At 32.1% G+C, this 13,145-nt stretch overlaps 1 protein-coding gene across 3 annotated transcripts in view; it reads right to left on the bottom strand.

Moving 5' to 3' along the window:
* Positions 1-13,145, bottom strand: part of RTTN (rotatin) — a 218,527-nt gene that overhangs the window by 15,870 nt on the left and 189,512 nt on the right. For all 3 annotated transcript variants that reach the window (XM_074274108.1, XM_074274115.1, XM_074274124.1), the window contains 4 exons: positions 10,511-10,616; positions 7,285-7,382; positions 5,544-5,621; positions 2,876-3,002 (listed from right to left, as the gene is read on the bottom strand). In XM_074274108.1, the coding sequence (XP_074130209.1) occupies positions 2,876-3,002; positions 5,544-5,621; positions 7,285-7,382; positions 10,511-10,616 (409 nt within the window). The remainder of the gene's footprint in view (positions 1-2,875; positions 3,003-5,543; positions 5,622-7,284; positions 7,383-10,510; positions 10,617-13,145) is intronic.

Genomic DNA, 13,145 nt, shown 5'->3' with positions numbered 1-13,145 from the left:
ATTATTAAAGTAGAATCTATATAATTTTGTGGTGTCATTTGGCACTACATAATGTTTTCTGATTCATTTGTCAAAGAAAATATCTAAGGCATGACATGTGTAGTCTTTGCCCTCTCATTTCTTATTTTTGATCCATACTTTCAAATACATGCATTGTAACTTTTACCTATTTCCACCTGTGCACTGAAATCAAGTATTAAAGTAAAAACTAACTTAATTTGGAGGGTCTTATCAAGTTCTTTGTAGAATTTCTCAATTCTCCATTCTCTATAACAGATGTTGGCACATGGAAATACAATTATTTTTACAGTCATCTTTTTGTTTATTCTTATCTTGAGCACTGCAATATGAGAAATCAACATGACCAAGAAAATGCCAGATATAACCCATGTAGACTCAGCAAAATGTCCGAGTCTGTCATATAATTCTTACAGAAAAAAATGAGAAGACATGGGTTAGACAACATCAAAAACTTGTTGATTGACCAGACTGTTAGCAGTCATTACTGATTTAATGACAACTTTATTATTATTTAACATTTTTTATCACTGACTTAGAAGAAAATATAGATGGCATCTGATTTAATTTGTACATAACACAAAGGGAGAAAGACATTAATAGTTAATAGTCAGGATTCAAGATGGCCTTAAAAAGCTAGAACTTTTTTTTTTTTTAAAAGAAAAAACTTAATAGGAATAAACATTTTATATTTCTTGAATGGGACATGATTCTTTCAGAAATGTGTTAAATTAGGTGGTCTCTGGTATTTTTTTTAACTCTTTTTTTGTGAAAAACAGATATGCTATAAACCCTTTTTTAAAGGTGTTATAGTGTAATGGGAAGAAAAAGTATTAAAATAAATAACTGACATGAAATGATATCAAAAATAGAAAGGAGAAATCATGACAAATTTGAATAGTTCCTTTGCTACCCAAACTACAGGAAGGAACTCAGCTGGGCAGAGATTAAGAAAGGCTTCATGAAAGAAATGGCTTCTGCCTCAAATGATGGGAATTCAAGATAGGGAAATGAGGGATAGAGTCCATTTCAGATACAGAGGCAGTATGACTGATCAATGATATAGGTACAGGAGAAGATAGAAAAAAAAAAAAAAAAAAAAAAAGGTAAAATTACACTAAAACTTAGAATACACAAAAATGAATATGACAAGAACAAGGATTTATTTTCAATAAAATAATGAGGAACTAGTTTAAATAACGAAATTATATTTTGTGACAGCAGTACATTTGGAAGAGTATTTAAGAAAAGATATGAAGAAAAAGTTGAAGAAAGGATAGACTGTAAGGGATAAGTAGGGGATAAGTATAACAGTTAACAGATTATTACAATATTCTGGGTGATGGACAATAAAAGCTTGAACTAAGGTGAATGTGGTGAGAATAGCAAAGAAAGGCCAGAAATAACAGATATAGCTGAGATAAAATTGATGGGAATAAGAGAAGACAAAAGACTAAAATGACTCCATGGTAATAAATTAGTGTGATTAAGAAGATAGTAATACCATCAATAGAAATAGAGAAGTTAAAATAAGTAGCAATTTGGGGATGAGAATTACAATTTTTAATTTAATATATTATTAGAACAATTCAGAGAAGCACTTCAATATTCAAAGTGCTGAATTTGGGTTAAATTATCTGTTTTTCCATTTACTCCTAGTGTGTTCTTGACAAGATACTTAATCATTCTGAGTTCTATTTATAATATTTATTCCTTCTGTTGTCAAATACAGATCCTCTCCTCTGATGAGACTGGTATCTACCCATATACATACTCATTCTAATTCCCTAGCTTTATTCACGTTTATTTCTATTGCTGGAATTTATCCCTTTCCTTCCTTCCATCTTAACCATTCTTCTTTTAATGCCCAGTTGAAGTCCCAACTCCTCCAAGAAAGCTTCTTTTACTAATCTAGTGTGCTGTGATTCCTCTCTTCTTGAACTTCTATCACACCTACAGTCACTCTCATACTTCAGTACTTGATTTTTCTCCAACTATTTTGTGTGTTAATTTTCTATCCTAAAGAGATGGCATGATGAGGGGAAGGAACCATGCATTCTTCTCCTCTGTTATCCTCACAGTACTCAGCACAGTCTTGAACCCACATAAAACACATAGGAAATGCCTTCTGATTTGATAGGTGGAGGAAAACATGATTGCTAATTTATAACTTTTACCATTGTACCTCAAAAAGCATGTCAGTAGGCACCAACACAAGAAGCCAGGTGAAAGCATTTGGGAACAAATTAGAGAGGATTCATGATACTTTGAAAAACATTGAACCCCTTGTTTCTTAAAACTGGAATCATTCATTCTCCTGTTGCTAAATGGTTAAAGAACATGAACAAGTAATTCTCAATAACAGAAATCAAAGCTATCAATAATATGAAAAAAAATTCTCTAAATCACTACTGATTATAATATAAATGCTAATTAAATATAAATATAATATAAATGCTAATTAAAATAACTGAGGTACCATCTCATGTCTCATATGTCTATGTATGTCTGTATATATTTATTATATATGTATATATATTCTATCCTTTTTCCCTCTGATTAGAAGATAGAACCATGAACTCCAAAACCTTCATTTAAGGAAGGAGTTAAACTCACACATCCCCTCATTTCTTACCTGGCTTCACTACTTTGCATTTTCCCCGCCATGTTCCCAACACCACCCTGAAATGAGTGTTTTCTTTTCTTCCTACTTTGCCTTTTAGCCTTTTTCTTACTGTGTTGTCTTCCTCCATCCAATTGTAAGATTCTTGAAGGTGAGGACTCTGTAATCTCTAACACTAAATAGAGTGACTGGCATATAGTGCGAGTTTAATAACTGTTTAAAGAATATATTTACCAGCTGGATAATTTGCAGTATAGACACAAAGCAACTGCAGAGCCACCTTCATCAGTGAATCATCCAACAGAAACCAAGGCCAAAAAGAATGTATTAGAGGAACAAGATGTGCTTGAAGTGCTGTTGCCTTTTGAAGAAAATAAAGAATGATTTGTGAGATAAATTAATATTATGTTATTAGGTTAATGACTAATTATTGATCCCTCTTTTCCCTTTGATTTTTGTTAAGATCCCACTTCTGAAAAGATCAGTCAGGCTCTGATGATTACCTCTGATGAAGGTAATCTTCTCCCAATCCTAAGACATCTACCTGTGCAGAGACAGGGGAGGTACCTTAATTTTTTGTTTATTCTGTAAACAAATGCCAGCTTCAGCCCAGGAACATATTGCCTGGTCCTAGATCCCCTCCTTTAGAGTTCAAGGCAATCTAGCCAATTAATGAGAAAACTCTAGAGAGGTCTAGATTGTAGGGGACCTAGAACCGATCTTCCCTGTGCGGAAGGGAGCCGCCCTAATGTCAGTCATCTCCAGGATGTGGTTCCGGGTGGACTAATAGAGCTACGTGTCAGTAGATGCGTGGAACTATGAGTTGCCTGGCCTTATAAGGAGAAAAACGGCTAGGCATTGCTAAAGGAGCTGGCTCCGCCCACGATGGGAGGAATCGGGGAGGGTCCAAGAAGATTCTGTATAAAGTAGGGAATAGCAACGGCTCGGGGAGACATTTTGGGGAGCAGACAATAAAGAACAGCTCTGCTACACATTGGCTCTCTGTTTGCTTATTCCCTGCTCCATCTCTGGAGCGGGGCCGGAGACGTCCGAAGGCTGGTGATAGCGTGAAGCACGCAGTAAGAAACTTTCAGTTTCCAGTGAAGCTGCAGGGAAGCAGACCCACAACACTAGATAGATAGAAATGGCTTGCCCTGCCCAATTTGCTGGAGGCTGCTAATATTCATGATCAAATATTTTTAAAAGAATAAAAATTTTACTTAGTGATGTTCTGATTTTCACACACAATTCATTTCACTACTATGCAAATATACTTAAGAAATCAATACATTTATGATAAAACTAATGATGTTACTGTCACACATTTAGTAGGTGCATAGTATAAACAAGTTGCAAATGAATAGTTTTAGAGAGTGACAACAGTGAAAATATTCCTCATCAGCTGACAAGTGGTTTTGAAAAGGATTAAGCAACAGACTAATACACAAGCACATTTTCTGGTAAAACTACAATATGGGACTAGATGTTGCAGTGGATAGAATGTAGGCCCTAAAGTCAGGAAGATCTTATTTCAACTCCGGCTTCAGATACTTAATACTTCTTAGCTGTGTGACCCTGAGCAAGTCACTTAACCACAACTGTCAGCAAAAAAAACAAAAACAAAAACAAAACTAATGAGATGCCTTACCTTTTCCAGTGTTAAGATTTTTCTAAAGTAAGACTGCTATTTAAGGTATTTTAAGTCTAAGATATATGATCAGAAATACAGATGAATATTTCTTGGTTCTTGGGAGTTTCAAGTGTTAGATTTTAATCTACTTCAGACTTATCATATATCCTTAAAGCAGCCATTATAGTTCAAGCAAACTTGAATGTTTGCTCTTCTATCCAAATTGAATATAATGTAATTATATCATGTACTACAATTCCAATGGTATTATCACATTTCCATGACAAAGTTTGAGGGTGATATATGCAAGAAATGTTTATGAAATTATCACTCAAATTACTGCTTTTAATATTCAAATTAGACGTCTTTTTGAAATACTCCATATAAAATCGATACTCAAATAGACATCAATGGCCCAAAACACTAAATCAATTTCATAATTATTTTCTTGTCAAAATAAAGGTATCACTACTTTATGTTACTTCATTTTACAGATATTGAAAATAGAGAAACTGAATCAAGTAGCTAAGGCATCAGAATTAAAATTCAAAAACTCTTGACTTTTACTACTTAAATTTAAAGAAATAATACTTCTCAAAAGGCTTTATATATGCTCTTATATGGTATTTGAGGGGAAGTTATGTGGCACTAGGTAGTACAGCTAAGCCTGGAGTTAGGAAGACCTGAGGTAAAATCTAGCCTTGGATACTTACTGCCTGTATGACTCTGGGCAAGTCAATTAACCCTGTTTGCCTCAGTTTCCTCATCCACAAAACGAGCTGGAGAAGGAAAAACCACGCCAGTATTTTTGCTAAGAAAACTCCAAAAGAGATCCCAAAAAATCAAACAACTGTTTTTGAACAAATTTTCTTTACCGACAAAAATGCAATTAAAATATGCTCTGATTTAAAAATCTCATATCTTGTTAATATTTAACCTTTCATTCTATCTTACTAATTGTAAAATTTAAATTCCCAGAAAAAAATCAGGTGTACACGAATAAGAAGTAGAAGTCTGCTTCAGCTGTATGATGCCAACATTTAAATGACAAACTTAAAGAAATGATATAGGCAAGAACAGTATATACAGTTTTGATGGATGAGAATATTTCTGATGAGGTGGATTCATTTATTAGTACTAGGTTTATAATTATTCAAATTTGCCATCTAAAACCAATAAAGTTCAAGGAACTTTTTTACTTACACCCTTTATAATAATTAAATTGCTTAGGATCATTCCTACTATCAGAAGTCTGATGGTAGCTTTACTTACTTTATATTCATTATTTTGAAAAAGGCAGTTTCTTAGCATTTGCATGGCAATGTGTAGTTCCTTCCTAAAACCATTTTCCTGTTTAAATAAAAACAAATGAAAAATACCATAAGAACAGAACATGCATATTTTTATGTAGAGAGCCCATTTTTGGTTCATATTATAAAATAAAAAAACTTCAGTCATGCCTGACCACCGTTATCTTTGAAGATGCTGACAAGCGAACTATCTTTGAAAGATGACCATATCTCAGCAAATTCATTCAACACAAAAAAAGCTATTTCTGTTCCATCAAGCACAGAGGAATTGAGACATATAATAGGCTCCATGTTTCATTTCAATAAAGTGATACAGGTACTGTATGGTTTTCAATCACATCAGTATTACCTAACATTCTCCATGATGAAGTAAGGAGTCTTACTTCAAAGAGGCACAAGAAAAGAGAGCAAGAAGGACTATCATAAATATGTGTTTCATTATTACAAATTACTTTTTAAACTAGTTTTAATCTCAATTTATAAAAAAATTAAAATATAACTGGCCTTAGTTTGAATGTAGCTTATTATTATGATGTACTATCTACTATATCACAGTATTAATAATCACTTGCAAAATATACCAGCTTTGTAGAGTAAAAGTTTGAAGAAACAGAATGTTTAGTTTCCCAAAATTCTGGAATATATTTTATTCTAGGAGATATAAAAATGTTTCACTTGTCTATGTGACTAATGAATTATTAATGAACTTATCATTTGTCAGAAATACTGCATCAGAAATATGACTAGTCTACTAGAGACATGGTAAAGAAGGGACAGTATGGAAAAGTTGTTACTCCAGTGATACTGTTTGGCTATAAATCATAGAATCCTCTATCTTTAAAGAATCCATGGCTTATCCAAAGGGCAAAAAAGAGGTTCTTTTTGGATGTACATAGGCTGAAAACAATGAAATATGGTGCAAGAGTGATATCAGACATATGACTCAGAAAGAAGATGGTTCAATCAGTTGGAAAAAGTAAGGAATTATTTGAACTGATTGACTCTTCTACTAGTGACAGTGTAAGTTTAAGTAATGTAGGGAATGGTTTCCAGAACAATAAAAGTCTTCTTTCACTTATAGCCATAGAGGATTTATCATTATAATATGATATACACAACAGTTGATATTCACCAGACCATATGTTCAGATGGGTTGCAATAACTGGAAGAAGTACTGATATCACAGAAATGCAGAATCCATCTTGAATAACAAATATGAAACTAGACATATTTAATAACTAATGTGCATACTGAAGATAATGGAATGCTGATACACACACACACATATATATGTATGTATATGTATATATGTGAATTTTATGTATTTGTTGGATTAAAAACTCAAGATTCATACCAATTTTTTGTGACTGATTAGATTGATAATTTGCACAGTACCACTCACAAGATGAAACATAAACGTCTTTAAACAACAGATATAATCTAAATTCCAATTAAGGGATTCTAAAATTATTATATTAAAATATAATCCCAAATCCTTAAGGCTTTGATAATATCATTTACAAATATGTAAGGCAATCTATTACTACATTTGTCTTATTTCATATATAACCAGCAAATTAATATTCAATTTATAAGCTTGTATTTTGTCCTTTCCTAGAAAAAGAAATTAATCACTATATTTGAAAATGGACTCCAACTAAACTCATTCTTTATTATAACAAACTTGTAAATTTTATAGTTACCTTTTTTTTTGGCCCCTTTTTCCTAGGCTTCAAGGAATCTAAGTTCAGTTGTGCATGAATGTGTTTCATCTGTTCTATGCAGCTGTCTATGAGGCCAGCTGAAAGGCAAAATCTCTAAGATTTTAGAACTAAATTTCCATGATAATAGTTAGAACTTTCATTTGACACTAAGAACACAGAAAAGAGTGTTTAGATTTTTCACCACAGGACTTATTATGATTATGAAGAAGAGAAATGGGAGAGAACTTATATGAAAAACCCACTTTTTTTAAAAATAAGGTACTTAATTAGATACCTCAAAAATATAAGTATTATGTGTTTCTAGGAGATCACAAATTAAAAGCTGAGAGGAACTTTAAAGGTCAACCAGTCTAATCCTATGATTTTATAGATAAGAAATAATAACTATAGCACTTGTATAATGTTTGAGAAGTATCTCACTTTATAGACACAATAACCCTGGGTGGCAGGACCACAGAGGTTGTGATATATCCAAGATTACAGCATTTTAAAAATGACAGAGCTAGGATTTAAACCCAAGTCCTCTTATTTCAAATCTAGCACTGTGTATATTATACCATTATGCCTCTATTATTTTACAACAATGTGTTTGTGTATCTGATTATAGCTAAAGTTAGCCCAAGTGTAGAGTGAGATGGATCCAATACTTTCATTACTGATGATAACATAAGAATTGAAAGTTCAGTCAAACAAGTGAAATATTTATGAAAATAGAAAAAGTTAGAAGAAAAGGTCATAAAACCTTTGTTTGATATTTATCATTAAGTGGCTAAATTGGCTGAATTATTTCATTTAAGCTCAATACAATCGTGAGTACATATTATAGATATTATCTTCACTTCAAAGAAATTTGTCTAGAATCAATCACACAATAAATCTCAGAGGTGGGATTTGAATTTAGAGTCCTTGATTTCCAAAGCCAGCCTTTTACTCACTGCATTATGGTTTTTCTCATAGTTTACTTAGGGGAGTTTAAAAAGAATGATTGTGTAGTGTAAACATCAGAAATGAATGAAATTTAGGCATAAAAAATGTTTGTCATAAAGTGGTTAAAAGATACTTAGAAGTTTAACTTTAGGAAAAAAGCTCTCAAATGTATTTCTTATCTGGTATTTGTGAAGCAAAACAAAAGAGGCAAACTGGTAGAACCTTTAAAATGAACCTGCAGAGGTCAATTAAAAAAAAAAAAAAGTCTAGTTAACTAATGGATATTATGTTCATCCTCTCTCCTTAAATGGGTTCTCTCCATAGTTTTTGCCATTTGTTTGTAGGAGTCAAATCTGAAGCTAATATTTACTCACACAGTTTTCTTTATTGCATATGTTTCACCTCAAAATTGGGACCCAAATTAATTTTCAAAAGGAAATATGTGCTGCTTTTCTTTGCAACATTCTTTCTCCAACAATAGTCAGCTTTGGTTTTTAGAAGTAACATAATGCTCTGAAGACTGACTAAAGAAACATGAATGAGGCCTGCTTAATGAAAAGACCATGTTTACTGACTAAAAGTACTCTTTTTAATATATCATTTTTAGATTTGGTATATATATATATACACACATACACACATACATATATATATATATATATATATATATCTGTTAAGATCCTTCTTTTAAAAAAAAAGGAAGTTAAAGATAATGATAAAATGTTTAATTATTCATTTTCCTCCATTTTCATATATTTCTCCCTCAGACTATATATTGTGTTGAAAGAATGATGAAAAAGAATCGACAGAAATGAAAATATACTAAGGGGAATTTTTTTTAACTAGTAGAGAGATGAACCTAATGACTTTGTAAAGTTGTTTCTCTTCATTTCTTTAATTTAAATCGTTTAAATCATTAAACAATACATAATACTAGGTTATCATACAGCAGATATTAAATGGAACATTAAATATTGGCGTTAGGTCATGTCAAAGTACATAAAGTTGTCAGAGAATCACTAATCAAAATTTTATAGACAAGAATTATCCCAGTAAATAATTTCCATTTATCTCTACATACATTGTTAAAGAGCAGAATTTTGGTATTTAGTAAATATTTGTTGAATTGAATTGAGAGATAGCTACAGATTTTTTGGCAGAAAGTCAAATGATTTGGGTTTATTTATCCTAAAGAAGAAAAGACAAAGAAATGATGACTCTTTGCTAGTGTATAAATGGTTACTGTTAGGGCAGCTAAGTGGCACAGTGGATAGAGTACCAGCCCTAGAAACTGAATTCAAATCTGATCTCATACTCTATACACTACTCCTGCCTGAACACCTAATTGTGTGAGTCTGAGCAAGGCACTTAACCCCAAATGCCTTGCCTTGTACCCCCAAAAAAGTTAGTATTCTAACCATGGTACTAATATGATATTTTCCAATTTTTATTTAAAGAAAAAAAAAAAACTAAAGAAAATAAATTTGATTAGGAAAAAATTGGAATAATCCTTAAAGCTTATCTAGTCAAACCTCTTCATTTTGTAGATGAGGTCCAGACACAGGTATGTCATAAATCCATATCCAGTGGCCTCAAAACTGAGTATTTTTCTAAAATATATTTCAGTGAGAATGAAAGACTACACATGGATAGCTTCAGTATACTGCTCACAATGAAATATTACAATATTAAAACAAAAATAAGAAGTTCTTGAGCACACTGAACTGGTCTTCTATTCAGGACCTGCATTAAGATATGGAAAAGAAGCACACAGGATGAGGAAGCAAGGAAGGCTTCCAAACTGCAATAAAGGGAGTTACCAAAAATCCACTAAAATAATTAAATACTAGAATTTTGCTTTCAGATATCTTTAAAAAAAGAACAGAAAACAATCTTGGAAGATTAACAGGCAATTCTACTTCAAGGTATAAGATAGACAACATGACATCAATATATCATTTTCCATAAATTTCTACACAATGAATGATGTTTCAGTGTCAAATAAACAATATAAGGAGAATTCTCTAAATACTAGTATAGTATAACTTAATGTCACTAATTACATAGGACAAAGCTCGTTTATTTCAGTCAGGCACTATGTTCTGATAAATATTTAGGAATGTATAGATGCTCATAATAAACACTTTAGAATTTATCTGAATTACAAATTTAAATTATATGTATTACTTTCAGTCTTCCAATTACACTAAGATATATATTCTCTCAAAATAACTCCCATAAAACTTTGATTTGCAGTTTTCATGTATTTTAAGCTTACCATTCCAGGCATATTTCTGAGCTCTTTTGCTGACAGCAATAAGTGACACCAAAACGCTTATGGAAAACCTTTTCAATACATCCTTGGAGGATTGTTTTTCATAGCTCTACAAAAAATAAAAAATAAATACATACTAATACAATATATAATACACCACATATACACAATTACCTGTCTTAGAAGGCTACAAATTCTGAAGAAAAATGATTTTTGCAATAGAGTTAAAACAATTGAAGTTTTAACATGGCAGTAAAATATCAACTAATTACTGAAATCAAATAGCATCATACTGATTGAATATAAAAGTAATCTCTATGGATGGCATTACATAAAGAATTTAGAAAGTTGAAAAACATAATACCTATATTCAAGAAGTTCTTCATCTAAAGGAGACAAGATAAATATTCAGAACTAATAAATAATACAGTACTCAAGTTACTCATGTTTCCCCACTGTGGAATTCCTTGTTGGCTGTGATTTATGTCCTAGATCTTACTCTTTCCTTTTTGGGATCAAAACTTACAAAATCTGTGTGAAATTCCCTCACAACTTTGGTAAGTGACTGACTAGTTAATTTGATGAATTAATTTTTGCTTAGGTATTAGTGGTAAATAATTGATTCAATATATTAACTCAGAGAAAATGATAATGAAGCCTTTCTAAGCCAGGCAGAACCAATTAGGGAGTTATTTTCATAGGGGGGATATTTTGGATGTGTCAAATCATATCACATATATTTCCACTTTCTCCACATGCATGATAAAAGGAAATAATATTTGTGAAAATGCTTTGAAATCAATAAAATTAATAAGATTATGAAACATATAAATTACGACTATGGAAAAATGACACTTCTTTAAATGTCTAGTTGGAAGAATTAAAAAAAAATTAATGAAGATAACACCTAAAATGAAACTTTAAAGGAATGAAAAAAAGTGTTAGAAATAGGAAAGAATTAGTTAAGAACCCAACTAGAATGAAAACTGCATAAAGGGGAATAACAGGGTAGGATGAACCAATTAATAGTCTTAAAAGTCTAGGGGTATAACTGATAGAGACTGAAGTCACTAATTTTAGGTCTTCAATTAGCTTTAATTCAAGGATTCTTTCAAAAATAACTATTATATGCAAGGTAATGTACCAAGTGTTAGAGATATGAAGAAAAAACTTAAATAGTGTTTTCCAAAAGAAACTTTCTCAAGTATAGGGACCATGTCTTACAGTTCTTTCCCAAATTACCTATGATAGTACTTTAGAATATTATAGTACATGTTCAAAGAGCACTTTTTGATTTGACTAACAATGATGGCTTTTGTTGTCTCAAAGAACGGAGGCTAAATAAATGCTTCAACAGTGGGAATTATATGGATGCCTTTGTTTTCTGTAATGTTACAGAAAAAGAGAAAAGTGACTTAAGTTTGTTGATGATAATAAGTAGAAAACAAAGAATAAGTAAGGTTATATATGCCATTGACTTAAATCTTCCAAATATGGTACAAGGAAATAAATACCTAAGAATCTATACTTAATTCCTAGGTTTGCCTCTTGGGACTGTAGGGTATAGTGGAATCAGGAGATAACATGGGTTGGATGATTAAATGAAGGATGGATTGGAGCTTAGAGAGACCTGAGGCAGGTAGTCCTATCAGCTGGGTGTTGTAAATAGTCCAATTGTGAATTGATAAGGTCTTAGATTAGGATGGTGGCAATATCAGATGAGAGAAGTAAGTATATTTGAGAGATATTGCAAAAGCAAAATCAATAATGATGGCAACAGACTCAATATGGGGAGTTTGAAATAGGTATAAGTGATCTGCTTAAGGTCATAAAAGTTCTAGTGTCAGATGAAAGATTTGGACACAAATCTTCCTAATCTGAATACCCTCAGATCTCTATCCAATACACAATGTGCGCTCTCTCTCTCTCTCTCTCTCTCTCTCTCTCTCTCTCTCTCTCTCTCTCTCTCTCTCTCTCTCTCTCTCCCCCCACACACACACACACATACACACCATAGAGTTATCTTTATTTTATCTCTAGATAAAATTAGATTTTATTTAGATAAATTTAGATTTTATCTTTATCTTTTAGATAGAATAGCAGATAGTGTTGGACTTGGATTTGAAAAAAATCTGAGTTTAAATTTTGCATCAGATGTAATAACTATGTGATCATGACACAATCTCTCTGTCTCACTTTCTCAAAAATGGTATAATAAAAATAGTACCTACCTCACTGGGTATTCCTCCAGTCTGCCTCAACTGCAAACAAAATTAGTCATACGCCTTAAAATTGCCATCACTCACCAATGTACCACTTTCATGTTCAAAAACTCTAAAATCTTTTCTGACCATAACCTATTGATGTTTCACCTCTCCCTCTGCATTTTCTTATAAGCCACCTCAAATTTCTTGATCTTTCAACTCTGTCTTGAGCCATCTCCCTTATACTAACCACTTTTCCTCCTCTCATCTTGATCCCTTGAACAAATTTACATTGACCTTTCTTGAGTTCCTGGCCTCATCCTTGGATCATTCCCTGTCATTGGCTGCCTTTTTTTCTTACACATGGTGTATCACTACCAAGATTCCTACACATGATGGAAAAAATCATGTATGTTCTGACTGGATCCACTACA

This window comes from Sminthopsis crassicaudata, chromosome 1, assembly GCF_048593235.1.
Source record: "Sminthopsis crassicaudata isolate SCR6 chromosome 1, ASM4859323v1, whole genome shotgun sequence".
In the NCBI taxonomy this organism is placed as follows: Eukaryota; Metazoa; Chordata; class Mammalia; order Dasyuromorphia; family Dasyuridae; genus Sminthopsis; species Sminthopsis crassicaudata.
Note: the sequence above shows the minus strand (reverse complement) of the source record. Positions and strands in the feature narration are given on the sequence as shown.